General features: G+C 40.1%; 2 protein-coding genes across 2 annotated transcripts; one reads left to right on the top strand and one right to left on the bottom strand.

Moving 5' to 3' along the window:
• Positions 1–2959: 2959 nt before the first annotated feature.
• Positions 2960–12671, bottom strand: CLHC1 (clathrin heavy chain linker domain containing 1; the record flags this gene model as incomplete). The annotated part of the gene is given in 12 exon segments (XM_082480217.1): positions 2960–3108; positions 3111–3247; positions 5112–5137; positions 5141–5166; positions 5169–5247; positions 5249–5301; positions 7786–7944; positions 9539–9590; positions 10681–10749; positions 11685–11764; positions 12226–12281; positions 12532–12671. Coding segments are annotated over 12 exon segments (1026 nt in total).
• RPS27A (ribosomal protein S27a) lies at positions 12649–14790 on the top strand. The gene is made up of 6 exons (XM_082481594.1): positions 12649–12689; positions 12772–12833; positions 13223–13277; positions 13425–13510; positions 14178–14309; positions 14608–14790. The coding sequence occupies exons 2-6, from the start codon at positions 12786–12788 to the stop codon at positions 14755–14757; spliced, it is 471 nt and encodes a 156-aa protein (XP_082337720.1). The 5' UTR covers positions 12649–12689; positions 12772–12785; the 3' UTR covers positions 14758–14790.
• Position 14791: the final 1 nt, after the last annotated feature.

Here is a 14791-nt window from a genome sequence, read left to right on the forward strand (position 1 = left end):
ATCACTGTCTTGTTAGATTTAACAAGCAGTTTCATTTTTCAGCTGCTGCAAATATTAAACAAGAACCATGAAATCACTCTGGGGAGTATCGCAGTTACATCTGCACTGCTTTCTTTTACGATGCCAGCTTTTGTGCAGTAAGAATAGCCAGTGATCTTTTCATTCACTGTTTTCATCCTTTTGGTCAAAATCCAATGTATGTTACACTGTAAATCAAGTTACAATATATACAGTACATCTGAGGTCAATCAACCCATCTTATCTTATAATCAGTGTGACAACTAATCAGATAACGATCTTTTGTCAATCATTATATATATAAGAAATAGCACCATTAAAATTAATATACATCCACCAGCATAAAAGGAGAAAAATTGAACCTGAAGTTTCAGTAGGCATAGCAATGTATAATAATAAATCAATTTTCATCTGGCATGGACTGTCCATTTTTTCCATGAAGGTGTATTACTACTTCTGAGAGTTTATACCTGCTTTCTTTTCCCAGCATACAAAATATATCTGGCCATTCTTTCTGATCCCTTGCTTATGCCTGGTATTTAATTATACTTCAACTTTGAGCTTTACAATGCAAGTTGGTCACAAGTAAAATTTTAGAACTTCATAACTAAATTCAATTATATAAATGGGAAGAGAAATGGCTATTGACCTCTGCATTCACTGAGTGCGATAATACCAGACTCTGGAAAAAGCTCTCCTATGGAACTCGACTCCTCTACATTTCATATTCAAAAAGTTCAGAAGTCTGTGGTCACACAGGTGGTGTCAATCTGAGTTAAGGAAAAGATCAGGCGTCAATAATGAATGCACTAGTTCTGTTACAGAAATAACAGTCTGGACAGCTAGAACAATCTCAATCTGGAAAATAAACATTTAACAGTCCTTGCATTTCTTATGAAACCAAGCAGTCTCCAAAGTATACAAGCCTGTATTTGCAAACAGCGTGCAATACGTTTTTTTCCAATCATAAGCTCTTGCTCAGGGCTCTATTCTGTAGATGTAGTGTGTTCAGAAATCACAGAGAAGCCACCAGTGTTGACCTTTTCACCTGATGGTTTTGGAGTATCTGCATCAGCATATACATTTACAATGGCAGGATTACATTAATTTCAATAACATGAATAGCAAAAAGCATTAAAAGGGAAAACTACATTCTTAATTTGTAGTTCTGGGAAAAGGTACTTGAACATTAGCCAAAATTCAGCTGCAATGATATGTAAAGTAGACATCACCTAAGTTATTTATTCCTGAATACGTTCTGTAAACTGAGGTTTTAACAAATGTTTTAAATCTCTGTTCTCACAATCTTGACAGTATCACCTCTCTCTCTCCCCTCTTCTGCAAATAGGATTATATCAAATGCTAGAAATTCCTTCTCAGCATAGCAGATGTCGTACAGAAAATGCTACATCAGATTAAAAAAATCCAACCTAGGAAAAGATGTGATCACCTAAGACAACTATAAAAGCATTCTGGCAAGGCCCCGCTTCCCAGGGTCACAGAACTTACCTTTTTCTACAGCACTGAACACACTTCAAGTGCCACTAAATTGGCCAGTCCTTGATAGATTTGAACCACTGTTGAGGTAGAAGTTCTAATGCTTAATACAAAGAGTGTATCCCTAACAAAACTTGCATCAATTGCAAGCTACTCAGAGCAGTAATAATTCACAAGCATTTGGAAAGACACTACTAAGTGGCAGGCATTACTAGAAAAAAAAAAATTAACACTCATTTATTTAAAAAAATATGTCTAGATTTAAATATTTACCTTAAGGGTTATATTTACAGGACATTCTACATGTTAAAAACTGAACTTGCATACCTTTCTCTGTTCCTCATCCACACAATACTTGCAATATCTGTAGACTTGTAATTCTTATTTTTTTAAAGAAAGTTCTCTTGTGAATCCTTACTCTGCAGATTTATTCATATAATAAATATGTCCCAGCAGCTTTCAAGAAGTGCAAAAATGTATTAAAATGGAAAAAAAACCCAACAGCAGTAGTTATATCTAGCTTAATTATAGAGATATCTGTTATTTAGGAACACGTAGCACAGCGACAACAGTAAACGACGTTCAGTGTTCTTCCTGTTTATACTGGTTGTGGGCCGAGAGCTAAAAAGAGGCTCTGCCAATATCCACCCAGTGAATCTGCTGGCATAGGGCTGCAGTTGGACATCTTCCTTTCCCTAAGACTGAATTACCCATCTCTTACTAATCACTCTAAGCTAAGTTTCCGTACTGGCTCTTACAGTGTAATATGGTCCTCAAATCATACTATTCCCACAGCAATCCAAGGAGCAGGTAGATGCATGTAACTGAAGCCTAAATTTGTTCTAAGTAGACATTTGTTGTATTTTGGCAGGATTTGTTAGATTATTTTGAAACTATGACTTGTACTATGACTCTAGTGATGCAAGCCTTCTGGCCTATCAGGAAAAATACAAAAAGACCAAGGCATCAGGGTATGTCTACACTGCACAATGCCCTTTGCCCAGCTCCCTCAGAATGACAATCCACTCGGAGCAGTTTCCCATACCCACACTGATTCTAAAGCCTGTGCATTATCTCCCTCCATCACTATACTAAAGGGCAGACAAAATGTACCAAAGCTGAGAACGGGATGGAAAGTAAATCGATACCATTACCATACCATACCATTCCAGAGTACAAGACACCAACTTTCTTTTACACTAAGAATATATTTCCAGTTAAACAAAATACAAACATGCACACATTCTCACACAGACATATTAAAAGGGACAAATAACTGATATCTGATGGTAAAATAATTCTCAGCACTGTTTCTGCATGCTTTGTGTTTACTACAGTTCATACAAAGAGCTAAAAGGATTCTTCTCTTGACTGCTGTAAGAGCTCCCTCTGTTGTTACATAGAAAAACTCCCAGAAAACACGTTCCATTATCCTTGCATCTTTTTAATCTTCAATTGGTGAATTTTTAAACACTACATCCTGTGAGGTGAGAATCAACTCGATTTTCTGAGATAACTTTACATGCTTATTTTCTGCACAAGCAACTGCTATCTTATTCCAGTCTTCCAAAGTACAGAGGGTACCATTTAAATAACCCGTTCCAATGTATCTAAGAAAAAAACAACTGCATTTACAGATCCCGCGTTTGCTCTAATAAGCTTTGTACTATTCATATTAAGCATACTGCACAAATCATTCACTGTTTTTATAGATGGATTATAAATCCTAAGACTGAGATAAAAGGAAAAAAAAAAAAGGTGAGATCAAATTAAAGACCCATAAGAAAAAACAGTGTTTATTTTAATTGAAAAAACTCAAAGGCCAAAATCCCTGATTGCACTCAAAATCACTTCTGAAAGCCATAAGAGCAATAGAATGACAGGGGAGTTGCAGGCACTGAAGTTAAGGGCAGTTTATTGGAGCAAGACACAACAAGCAGAATAGATGCAAATAACCATCCCTGGATGCAGAAAACCTAATTTTCAGAAATATTATCCATAAATTTAAGCCCTTTTCCTGGCTAAGCCCAGGCAGAGAAGTATTAGTTTGTCTGCAGAGCGGTTTCAGGACCTGGCACTTGCTGCCCATGTGGTTTGTTGCAGCTGTCTGCCCTTGGCTTGAGTTCATGCTGCCTGAAGAGCTTCTGCCTCTGTGTCTGGCAGTGTAAAAAGAAGTCCCTCTGAAAACTTACAAACCTCACAACAAAGTAGGGCTTTGTTTATTTTTTTGTGTCCCAAGCAGTAAGTGCTGAAATTGCAGGTTGCCCAAGAGCCAGCCTATAGAGGCTCTGCTAGAAGCAGGCGAAGTGCCTGCAGAGTTATTTCAGCGGCAGAGTTGCCCCAAGGGGGGCTCTGTGCAAGAGCACAGACTGAACCTGTGTGTTGAGTGCAAGCAGGATGGGCCCTCAAATCTGACACAGTGACCCTCATCCCTGTTGGAGGTCCGGAAAATGCAAGAATGCACGGTTCAGCTCACTGTGAAGGAAAAACTTTTATTCAGATCACATTATAAACTAGGAGCACTGAATCCAAAGTAATTTATAGGCTGAAACGGGAGTTGAATTGAAATTTCAAGTTTAAAAGTTTGTTATTAAAATTTTGCTGTGCTTACTTTTCTTGCTTATTTTCCCCTATAGCTCAAAACCATGCTTTTTGTGATCAGCCTAGACAAAAGACGGGATTATAGCCCGCACAGATGAAAATGGGGATTTTCTAACCCACTGTTGACTGAGACAGCAAATTAATGCAGTGGTAGGGCAGTTTTCCAACAGAAAGAATAAATTATCTGAAAAATCAAATAGGAAGATTATTACGTATTTGCATATGGTCACCTCTCCCTTTCCTCACCATAAAAACCACAGTGATCTTGACTGATTTTCCTGAAGACTGTGGAAATGCTAGTGATGACATTAAAATCTAACCTTCTTTTACTTGGAAGAAAAAAAAAAAAAGATTTTTTTTTTCCTGTAGTTATTTTAAAAATCTCATAGAATGAGAAAATCAACAAACCTTAGAAGAGATGATAACTTGAAAATCCTCCCTTAAAATTATCTGAAATATGGCCAGGAAATAAAATAAGAATGAAAAACTGTAACTTAACTGAGCAACAACACTCTAAGCAAGAATACATATAGAAGAAAAAAGGACACTGCCAGAAGGCAGCTAAGTAGAAAGGAACCTAAGAAAGAATGCAGGGAACCCTTCTTTCCTTTCATCATTTGATTAATGAACTCACAATCCACCAGAGAGGGTCAAATCAACCTTGGTTTTGGAACTGTAGGCTCTGAGAGCCCCCACAGCCTCCTACTGGGGTCCTTGCCAAAATACTGTGGAGATTTTCTAGCATGTGTACAAAAAGTAATTCCTTACTTCATCAGAGCATGCATGTATTGATATTATGGGACATTTAACAGAGCTCTTGACATCTCAGTAAACACAACGACAAAAGTTCAGATATTTGTATTCACTTCAGATGCTTTCTGTACAAATGTAAGCAAAAACATCACCATTAAAACTGAAATAAATATATTGTAGAGCAATCATAAAAGACAATACAAGAGCCTTATTATTTACCTAAAGAAAAATGTTCCAGTTACTGAATATAATCTATGGCTCCAGATATTCAGCCCTGTTTACATAGGCACAGAGTAACTTTTTATGTGTGCCAGACTGACCATACGTGACCTGAGCCAATGCCAGGCACTTTGACTCATTGCTTGGTTCCACTTTTCCCGTAGTCATAAATAATATCTCCTACTGCCTCAGAAAAGCTTAACCTGAAGACGACTAGGTAATGAAACAAACCAGAGTTACTAATGTGTTCCATAACTTTGGAATATTTCAAAACAAACTACAAGCAGATCGCATAGATGGGCATATTTCTGCATGTGTAAGTATTAAACTATACCGCTTTCAGCTCTTCTGCGCCCTTGCAGCCTTAATTCTCTGCATTTGAGAAAGTTACTGTGAGCTGGCACAGGCAGGATGCAGAAACAACCATAAAAACATGGATGAAATGCAAAGAGTTAATTTACTTTTGTTACCTTGCCAAGCGGGGGATCCCCGAAGCAGCACCTGGGCAGAGGCACACCAGCATGGACACAGGCACCATGGAGTTCAGTCCACGCTAGAGGATCACCAAACCTGCTGGTTTTGCCCTTTTATCAGACATTTGCGCAGGTGTAGTTGGCCACTCTGCTTTGATCTTTCCCGCAGCAGGGCAGGAATCTCAAGCACATTCGATAGGGTGTCTATCACAGGCCTATGTTACTGAAACATAGATGTTCTACTTGTTCAACACACAAGGCCCAACAACAATTAGTATGTTTTTTGACACACCAGCTGCAAGTCAATTCAGTGTGTTTACAATCCTCCTCACCAATATTCTGTTATTTTCCCCACAGTCGCCTATTCCTTCTCTTCTTTAACCTCCCAGCTGCAGAAAAGAGGGCTCTAAGGGCACTGAAAGCAATAGGAAGTTGGTTTCAGGATTAAGGAAACGCTTATGTTGTTCCCAAGCTGTGATGGAGTAGAGCGGCCATTGCTGCGTATTCCGCAGCACAGCCTGTGTAAGCCGGTCTACTCAGTACTGGTGGTATTCGTAATTTTTGTTGTCAGACTCACAATAAACACAGATGAACATGTCAAAAAAAAAAAAAAAAGTAAGTTTTAGAAGCCTAGTCAGATTTCCAGGGACTATAATAAGAACAAAAAAATGGCAACACCCTGAGCCCATTTAGCTTGCTGTCCAATTTCACATTTTCTCCAAAGTACAAAGCAGATTTAAAGAAAGACTGGAGGAAATTTTGTCATATTAACAAAAACAAGTTATTTTGTAGTATGGCCCTCAGAAGTAGCTCAGCTAGCTTTAACACTTTCCTAAGAAACTCTACCTAAGGACACAGGAATGGGAAACAGATAAAATTCTGCCATGCTTACAGTGGCACAATCGTGTGGCAATTATTATATAATATAGTGTGGCAATTACTGTCTGCTACAGGTGTTGCTACCAGTTTTGCCTACAATCTAAATGATTTATGCAAATACTAAAAATAAATAAATAAATCAAACAACATTTTTAAAACCAGTACAGAACTACATAGTAAATCTCCTATTTACCTATACAAACAAGGCATCATTATGTTTCAGTAACAGAGTATTTTTCAACCGGCTTCTCCAGCAAACAATTAAAAACAATTTGCAGATCCCTGACTACTTTAAACATCTGTAATACTTTAAACTAGAAACTACAGTTGCTTTTCACTCTTTCACCTTAGAGGAACAAAGCTGTTGTCTAATAACATTGCATTTAGTAATATTTTGTGATTCCCAAGGTGCTCATAAAGCATGGCTTGAGAAACACTGTTTCAATGTGATGATGTAACTAGCTAGGTCTTATTAGTGTAAGAACAATGACGATTTCAGCATGTCAAAGGGTAGGCTGCATTAGCAGGATGGGTTAGGGGTTAGGACTGAAACAAACAAGTGGTATTTTGATCCTGACACAAGGTGGTTTAGAATTCCAATGTAAAACTAAAATACAGGCTAGCGTTAAAGCATGCTGTTGCTTTTCTCAGGAGTCTTTCAGCACAGAAGCAAGCATTAGAGTTAATTTAATACCAGACTGTTCTAGTATGATTTTCACCATTTCAAACAAATTTACGCAGGATTAGGAAACCGTATCTCTGACATCTTAATGTCTCTCCAAATCAAAAATACAGAAACAGACAGATTTCTGGAAATTCAAATATAATTGTACCCTCTCCCCATAAATAGAAAAACAGAGGTTAAGTGCAGGTATAGGGTTTACAGTTTAAGCATGTTTTTAGCGTAATTGTGTTTGAAACTGTGGATCTGGTACCAACATCAACAATAAAATGAAAGAAATTCATATCCTAGTAATTATGTTTTCTTAATCCACAGTAGGCTGTGAAAATCTTATATCCATATAGTTTTTAACTACAGTGTAAGACAAAAGGGTCTCAAACAAAACTGGAGTGAGTAATGCTGTAAGAAAGGCTGGCAGCAACCAAAACAAAAGGCATCCTTCAGAAGGAGTTGTTGATATTGCTTGTTTGGTCTACGCTCGTATTGAATTTAGGATTTAATAAAAGAGTAAAAAAAAAAGACACCCATTAATATCTTTTTGTTTGTGTTTTGTTTGAAAGGATTTACTTTGAAGAAAAGGCAAAGACTCATGACTTGGGAATTAAAGGAGGATGGCATATCCCCATACCTCTCCATGAATCTCAGTGCAGAATATCCACATACCTTTGCTGTTTAACCCAATGTGCTTTTCAGACAATGCACATTTGATTGCTTCCAGAGTTATGGCTGAATTTGAAAGATGTCCAGCTGCAGTACTTGAGTTTATCAGAGTGTCAAAATACTTCAGCAAAAGGAGATTTCTTCCTTTAAGGCAGGTAGCAGCTAAAGGGACGAAAACAGAAGTCATTGGCTGAGCACCCAGAAAAGTAACTTTCACTAATATTTAAGACTTCTTAAGTTTTAGACTTTGTTCACTGATACCCACCAAATGCCCCTGACAAAATTCTTACTGAATCTTTTGTAAGGTTGAGTCATATCAGAAGCTTTGTTAATTAGTCCAAATGAAGGTTGCTCAAAACTGAAGGCAGAGCGTTCATGACAGTATTTTAACATTGACAGGTAATGGGTAAGTCTCAGGGGGGTTGTGGGGTCTTTAAAACAGGCAGTTTTTCAAGTGATAATACAGAAAATATTACATCTGCTGCTAAGACTACTGATTTCGTAATTGAGATCCTGAATATTAGCTTATCATAGTTTTTCTCTCAGTTATCGCCTGTAAAACTTGAACAAAAGCCAATAAAATATGCAGAGAAAAAACCCCCACACCAATCTTGTAAAGTTCAGCAATGCCCCTATGCCTCCTTCCAAAGGAAGGACAAAATACTCTGCTGCTTCAGTCTCTGACTTCATCAATATCACTCAATTTTCTGTTTCCAAATGCAAACAAAAACATTGAGAGGAAGATGAAATTATAAAGACTGTTTTGCATTTATCTGGGATATTTAAAATCATCAATAGGTTTTATAGACTTCAGATTTCAGAAACTAATTTTAATGAAGCTAACAAGAATATTGCTTTATGACCCAAAAGACTAAGCTTGAGTAATTAACACCCATAACAATAAGGACTGGACTTTCAAACTAGCAGGTAGACTTTTGCTCTTGTCTACTTCTTATAATTTATCCATAGAAATAAAACAGTTTCAGCATTGCATTAGGAACAGTTTTATACTAGACCTTAAGATCACTGCTTAACCCAATACCTCACCAACAGTACGAAAAGCAATGGTTGTGAAAGAGCTACCTCCCTCCGCCTGTTAGGGCATGTCCTTAATGTACAATGAAAGAGAAAAAAAAAAAAAAAAGAGCCTTACAGCTTTTCTTATCTTCAATTTGGAATATAAGCTTCAAACCCACACAAACAAAAGACTGTGATTTGGGAAGGGCTAATTCAGAAACAGGAGAGGGTTATTTCTCTGTAATAGTTACACAGCAGGCTATATGAAATGAGTTGATGAACTAATTCCTATTCTTAATGTCAAGGGATTATATTAGCAATGAGATCTAGGCACCTAGAAGTAGACAGCTGCATTACTGGGATTTTCAAAAGCATCTCATATCCAATTTCCTCCAGGCATCTGGACACTTTTGAAAAACCCTCAAGTTGTACATTTTCACCTGTATGCATAGAAATGTATAGCTTGTCAGTTTTCACAACACACAGAAATAAGCAAATCAGAAACACCTCAACAGCTGGTCTCTTCCATTTCAGTCCCTTTAGGAAAAGGGCCAAAGAAGAACCTCTGAAAATGGATAAGCAATTGACTTAACGTGCAGGGCTGCCACGCCAGCACTTTTTACAAACACCAAAAGGGTCACAAAAAGAACATGTCCTGGAAGGACTGCATTCAGTATGATACATTACCTATGATATTGCAAACTGCTAATGCAGAGCACAATAACCATATTATTCTTACCTTTCAAAATATTCAAGTGAATCTTCAGCCATTTTACTAGGGACATCAAGAGCTAAAATATAAAATATGGCAGTGTAGGATAAGTACATTATGATCTCAACAAGCAAATCAGAATTAAAAGTGTTAAAGCATTTAAAAAAAAACACAACAACCAACCACAAACTTTATCAACTGATACATTTATATGAAGACATTTTTTTTATCAACTGAGAATAAGAGGATGTGCTATTTTCTCCGGGGTGCCAAAGGTTTTTGAGGGTATCTTTCTTACATTATGAATTTCTGATATTACATTTTTAATTTTTGCAGAATTCTTCTGAATAGCTTTCATTTTGGAGAGAAAAAAAGAGAAACCACACACACACACAAAAAAAAACCACAAACAAAATCACCACCAACAAAAAACCCAGGAACTGTTACTTTGTTCTTTTTCTGCATTGGGTTGCAAGGATATCAGTACTGAAAGTTGTTGAAGTAGCCTTGCTGTCATACTGTTCTGCTGTTCCCAGTAAAGCCTGTCCCTCCAGTGTCCCATATTATTCTACTTCAGACTGCATATGGCAAGATAACTAACTCTGTTGAGAATCCTGCTACATACATGCAGCTACAAAACAATACTTCCTCAGTATAAGACTGCAAATGAGAAAAAGTGAGCGATTCACTCACTTTTCCATTTCTCAAACTCAGATAGTGCATTTTAATAATGCAATAGCCTCACTCTGAGGCTATACTGTTTTTACAGGTGGAGAGAATCTCTGTGTGTTTAACTTCTGAGCCTGATCCTCCAGTTTTTCTGCAAGCAAAGCCTTTATTGATTACACCTCAAGTTTGACTGCACAAGAATCAGCACCAGGATGTGCAGAGCAGAAATCTAACACCGTTATGTTAGCAAAGTTTTACACAATCATTGGCAGCTTCCATATAAAAATAAAACAAGAATTGAAACATTTAAAAGATATAAATGAGATAAGCCAGCAACAACTAATTTATTCATGTCCTAATTAAAACAACATATTTTGCTTTAAACATTATTAGAGATAATTTACTTGTCTTCAAGCTCCATTGCTCTTTTCCTATAGTATAACAGAGTTGTGGACTCAGATTCCAGAGTTTTTATTCTCCCATGAAGAAAAAAAAATCACATTCCTTTGGCCATTCTTGAATCTGGCAATAAATGCCTTATATTCCTGTCTGACTGAAGTCAGGATATTCTTTTATGCAGTAACGTACTGTATTATGTGTGAATGTATTTTTGGATGCAATATTTATATGGAGAGAATTAACAGAAAAACAACTTTCTGGAACTTTCTAATAAGCATGATAGGTTTAAAATCAAATGAATAGACAAAATAATACTCCTCAGAGCAAGCTCCACAGCACTGCTCTAATATAATTAAAAAAAGCCCCCAAACCAAGTAACGGTAATCGCTGATGATATTAAAACTAAGGCAATCAACACTTCTTTGAACTGCTGCAGCAACAATTGCCATGTAATAGAAGACACTTTCTCTAGATGAACACTAAATGTCCTTAGCACTTACAGGTGTGGAAAAGCAAAGGAACAGGGGCTGTGCATTTTGGTATCTTAAAATACCATTCCAACTCATGATTTAAATGCAGACCCATTAACCTTTATTCCTATTTATCTGGAAAACTAAGAATCCTTATCTATTTTTGGCATCTCCCACCTCAGTCAGCATCTGAAACAGGCAGACACCATCAGGCAGACAAGAGTCCTTCAGGAACTTCAGCAATAACTTTTCAGCAGAACTGAAGAGCTGTTAATGCTAATACGGGGCATAGGGGATATATGTCATAGATCTTTTTAGTTATATAGACTTTTTCCTGTTTTAGGACAGCTTTAAAATGCTTTAGCATTTCAAAACTGCCATAAAGTTAAGAAAAGTGCTTAGCAAACATGAACCCTACTGTAACGTCTGGTAGTATGAATTCATGGTAATGGCTTCTATTGACTGCAGTGTATACAGGGCCACAAAACCCAGCTTAAAATACACCAATCCTTGATTTCTGTAACTACACCAACAGGTCCCAATTATACCCTTCTTCCCCAGAAGACAAAGCAGAAGTAAAACACTGATTAATTATTGTTTGTTGCTCATTGAGAAATATTTTGCATGTCAAATGCATCACTGTATATAATGTAACACTCCTCAGATGGTCCCTGCTCAGAGCAACCCACTTTCTCAGTTTCTGTCAATATATATGCTCATATGGTCTCCAGAAATCTCCTGTCCTTCTCAAAAAGGGTGGAAGGGAGGACAGAATGTTTCTCTGCTCCCATGACATGGTTTGGCATAGCGACCTTACACCTTTCTTACAAAGTCTAAACCTCTTTCCTCCTTTATTCAACAACCACCTCAGACCAAAACCTAGAAGAGTTGAAATTGTCAAAATAGTATCAGCTGATACTCACATATTAAAGCAAGTCAGAATGAAGACTTTTAACCCCTTAACCCTTCACATACTCAATTTATAAGCATAAAAACACCTAACAAGTAACTTCCAAACCACCCTCAGTGAGTAATTTCCAAATGTGACTCCCAGTCCTCCTCTATTCCTATCTTACCCACGACTTTTCTAATTCTTAAAAACGTTTGCCCTACAACCCGGGCATCCGTCTCAGGGAACCCCCAGGGGGCCGTAGCATGTTTTTGAACTGCCCCCACAGGGCCGGACCGAGGCGAAGGCACCCATTTCTGGGATTTCACGCTGCAGCGCAGGCCTGTGGAGACACGGCGACCCAAAACACCGCCACTCCCCAAACCTCCACGCACCGCTAAGAGCAGCAACAACCACGTCGCTGCTCTACAAACCCCGCCGCCCTCAGCCGAGCGGCAGCCGGAAGAACCCTCCCTCTCCCTCACCGCCGCCGCGCGGGGCGCCCCGCGGTGCACTCTGGGAGCTGCAGTTCCCCCTCCCCGCCGCGCCTGCTCCCGCCTACGACTCCCACTTCACCCCTCGGGCGGGACTACAGCTCCCAGCATGCCCCAGCGCGGCCGGCGGCGGCGAGGCGCGCCGGGAGCTGTAGTTCCCCCCCTACGGCCCGCCCCTCCGCCGGCGCGGGTGGAAACCCCGTGCGGGCCGGCGCGGCGCTCTTTCGGGCAGCCGCCATTCTGCGAGCAGGTCGCGGGTGAGTGAGCCCTCGCTCCGCGGCCGCACGCCTGGCCGGGGCCGCGTTCCCCCTGCCGCCCCTCACCGCCTCTCCCCCGCAGGTGACGGCCTCGCCATGCAGATCTTCGTGAAGACCCTCACGGGGAAAACCATCACCCTCGAGGTGAGCCGCCGCGGACCCCTCATCGCGCCGAGGCGGCGGGAGCGGGGCCCGGGGAGGGTTCGCCCTGCCGAGGTGCGGCCCCCGGGGCGGCGCAGGCCCGCAAGGCCTGGTCGCATCGCGGCCCCGTGCAGCGGCAGGGCAGGGCCGGGCCGGGCCGCGCCCGCCCTCCTCGGGCTTTCCGCGCTGCAGCGCGGCAGCCGCCGGGCCGGGCCGAGCGGGGCCTTGTGGTGCACCGAAATGTCGGGATGCGCGGAGAAAGGCGGACCCTGCCGCGGGCCTGGCCGGGACAGCATAGACGAAGCGTCTGAGGCTCCTCTGGCTTCTTCTGCTTTTGTGGGCAAATTAAAAGGCAAAGCGCGTTTTGACTCCATTGTTTTGTTTCACAATAGGTTGAGCCTTCTGATACTATAGAAAATGTGAAGGCTAAGATCCAGGATAAGGAAGGTAAGCTCAAGATGCATTTATTATTCCCTTCTCGGTTGGACTGGTGTGTATTTTATGCAGATGTGATTGCCTGCTGCAAGCTATTGTTTTGTTACAGAATTTCATAGTTCACATTCCTCATTGCATCTTCATTTATGTCACCATTAGGCATTCCTCCTGATCAGCAGCGACTGATTTTTGCTGGTAAGCAGCTAGAAGATGGACGCACACTGTCTGACTACAATATTCAGAAAGTGAGTAGGAAGAGCTGAACAGGGTGTTGTAGTACCAACTAGGTGGCATTATCAGAGCAGACTGACCTTTGCTGCTAAGCCCAAGAAATGCTTCAAATGAATTCAACCAAATCAGTTGATTTCGGGTTGGGTAGGACTTCTGGCTGATGCTGGGACTAGAATAGACAGTTGGTGCAGCCCAGTCTATAGTTTCAGGTCAGAAAAAAACGTTTCTAACAGCTTCCACTTCCAGTGCTTCCCTTCTGTCAGCCCTGGCCCTCTCTGGTGAGCTGCCTTTAGGGGGCTAATGTGAAAATCTCCTCACTTCTGCCAGATTAACCTGGCAGTGAGGCCAGCAAGCAAGTGCCACAAGAAAAGAGAAGCAACAAATAGCTGTCGGTTTGGCTTAGTTACATCATGAAACTATTCTGCAATTGCAGTTAGAATCGAGGAATATAGTCACAACAGATTTTATAATAATTGAACCTTTTGAAGTTTGGGATGCAGCAGCCCACTGTTCTCTGCAGCCTGTTCATTTGTAGACTTAAGAACGAAAAATCCTTTTAGAGCTTTCCTAGTTGCCTGGAGCTCAAGATCTACTTTCTGTAAATAAAAGAAAAAGCCTGCTTAAATGCTGCTCTTGTCTTGAGAAAGCATTTTGAGTCTATTTCATGTGGTTTACAAATAGGAATCAACTCTTCACCTTGTGCTGAGACTTCGTGGTGGTGCCAAGAAAAGAAAGAAGAAGTCTTACACTACTCCCAAGAAGAACAAGCATAAGAGAAAGAAGGTTAAGCTTGCAGTGCTTAAGTACTACAAGGTATGTAAACTAACTCTAGGTGAAACTTGATGAAAACTTAGCTCTCACCAGGAAGGACATGAAGCCTGTAACTAGTCTGCATGTAGCCTGGCATATTTAAAGTCCTTCTATTTGCAAATATCCCCCTGTTGAATAGAGAACGTGACTGTTGCAATTGGGCACTTCTGAACTTCACTTCAAGAAGTTTCATGTAGTAACTATCACAAAAACTACTTTGCCAAAGAAAAATACTCAAAATTATCATCGGTGCTAAAAGATCGTGAGTATATATGAGAGGTTGCTTCTTTGCTCTTCCCAGGTGGATGAGAACGGCAAGATCAGTCGTCTGCGCCGAGAGTGCCCCTCTGAGGAGTGTGGAGCAGGAGTCTTCATGGCTAGTCACTTCGACAGACACTATTGTGGCAAGTGCTGTCTGACGTATTGCTTCAATAAACCAGAAGACAAGTAAATGTACTAGACAATAAAAATCTAAAGTTCTGTAC

Source organism: Vanellus vanellus (genome assembly GCF_965231255.1).
Source record: "Vanellus vanellus genome assembly, chromosome: 3".
Taxonomy (NCBI): Eukaryota; Metazoa; Chordata; class Aves; order Charadriiformes; family Charadriidae; genus Vanellus; species Vanellus vanellus.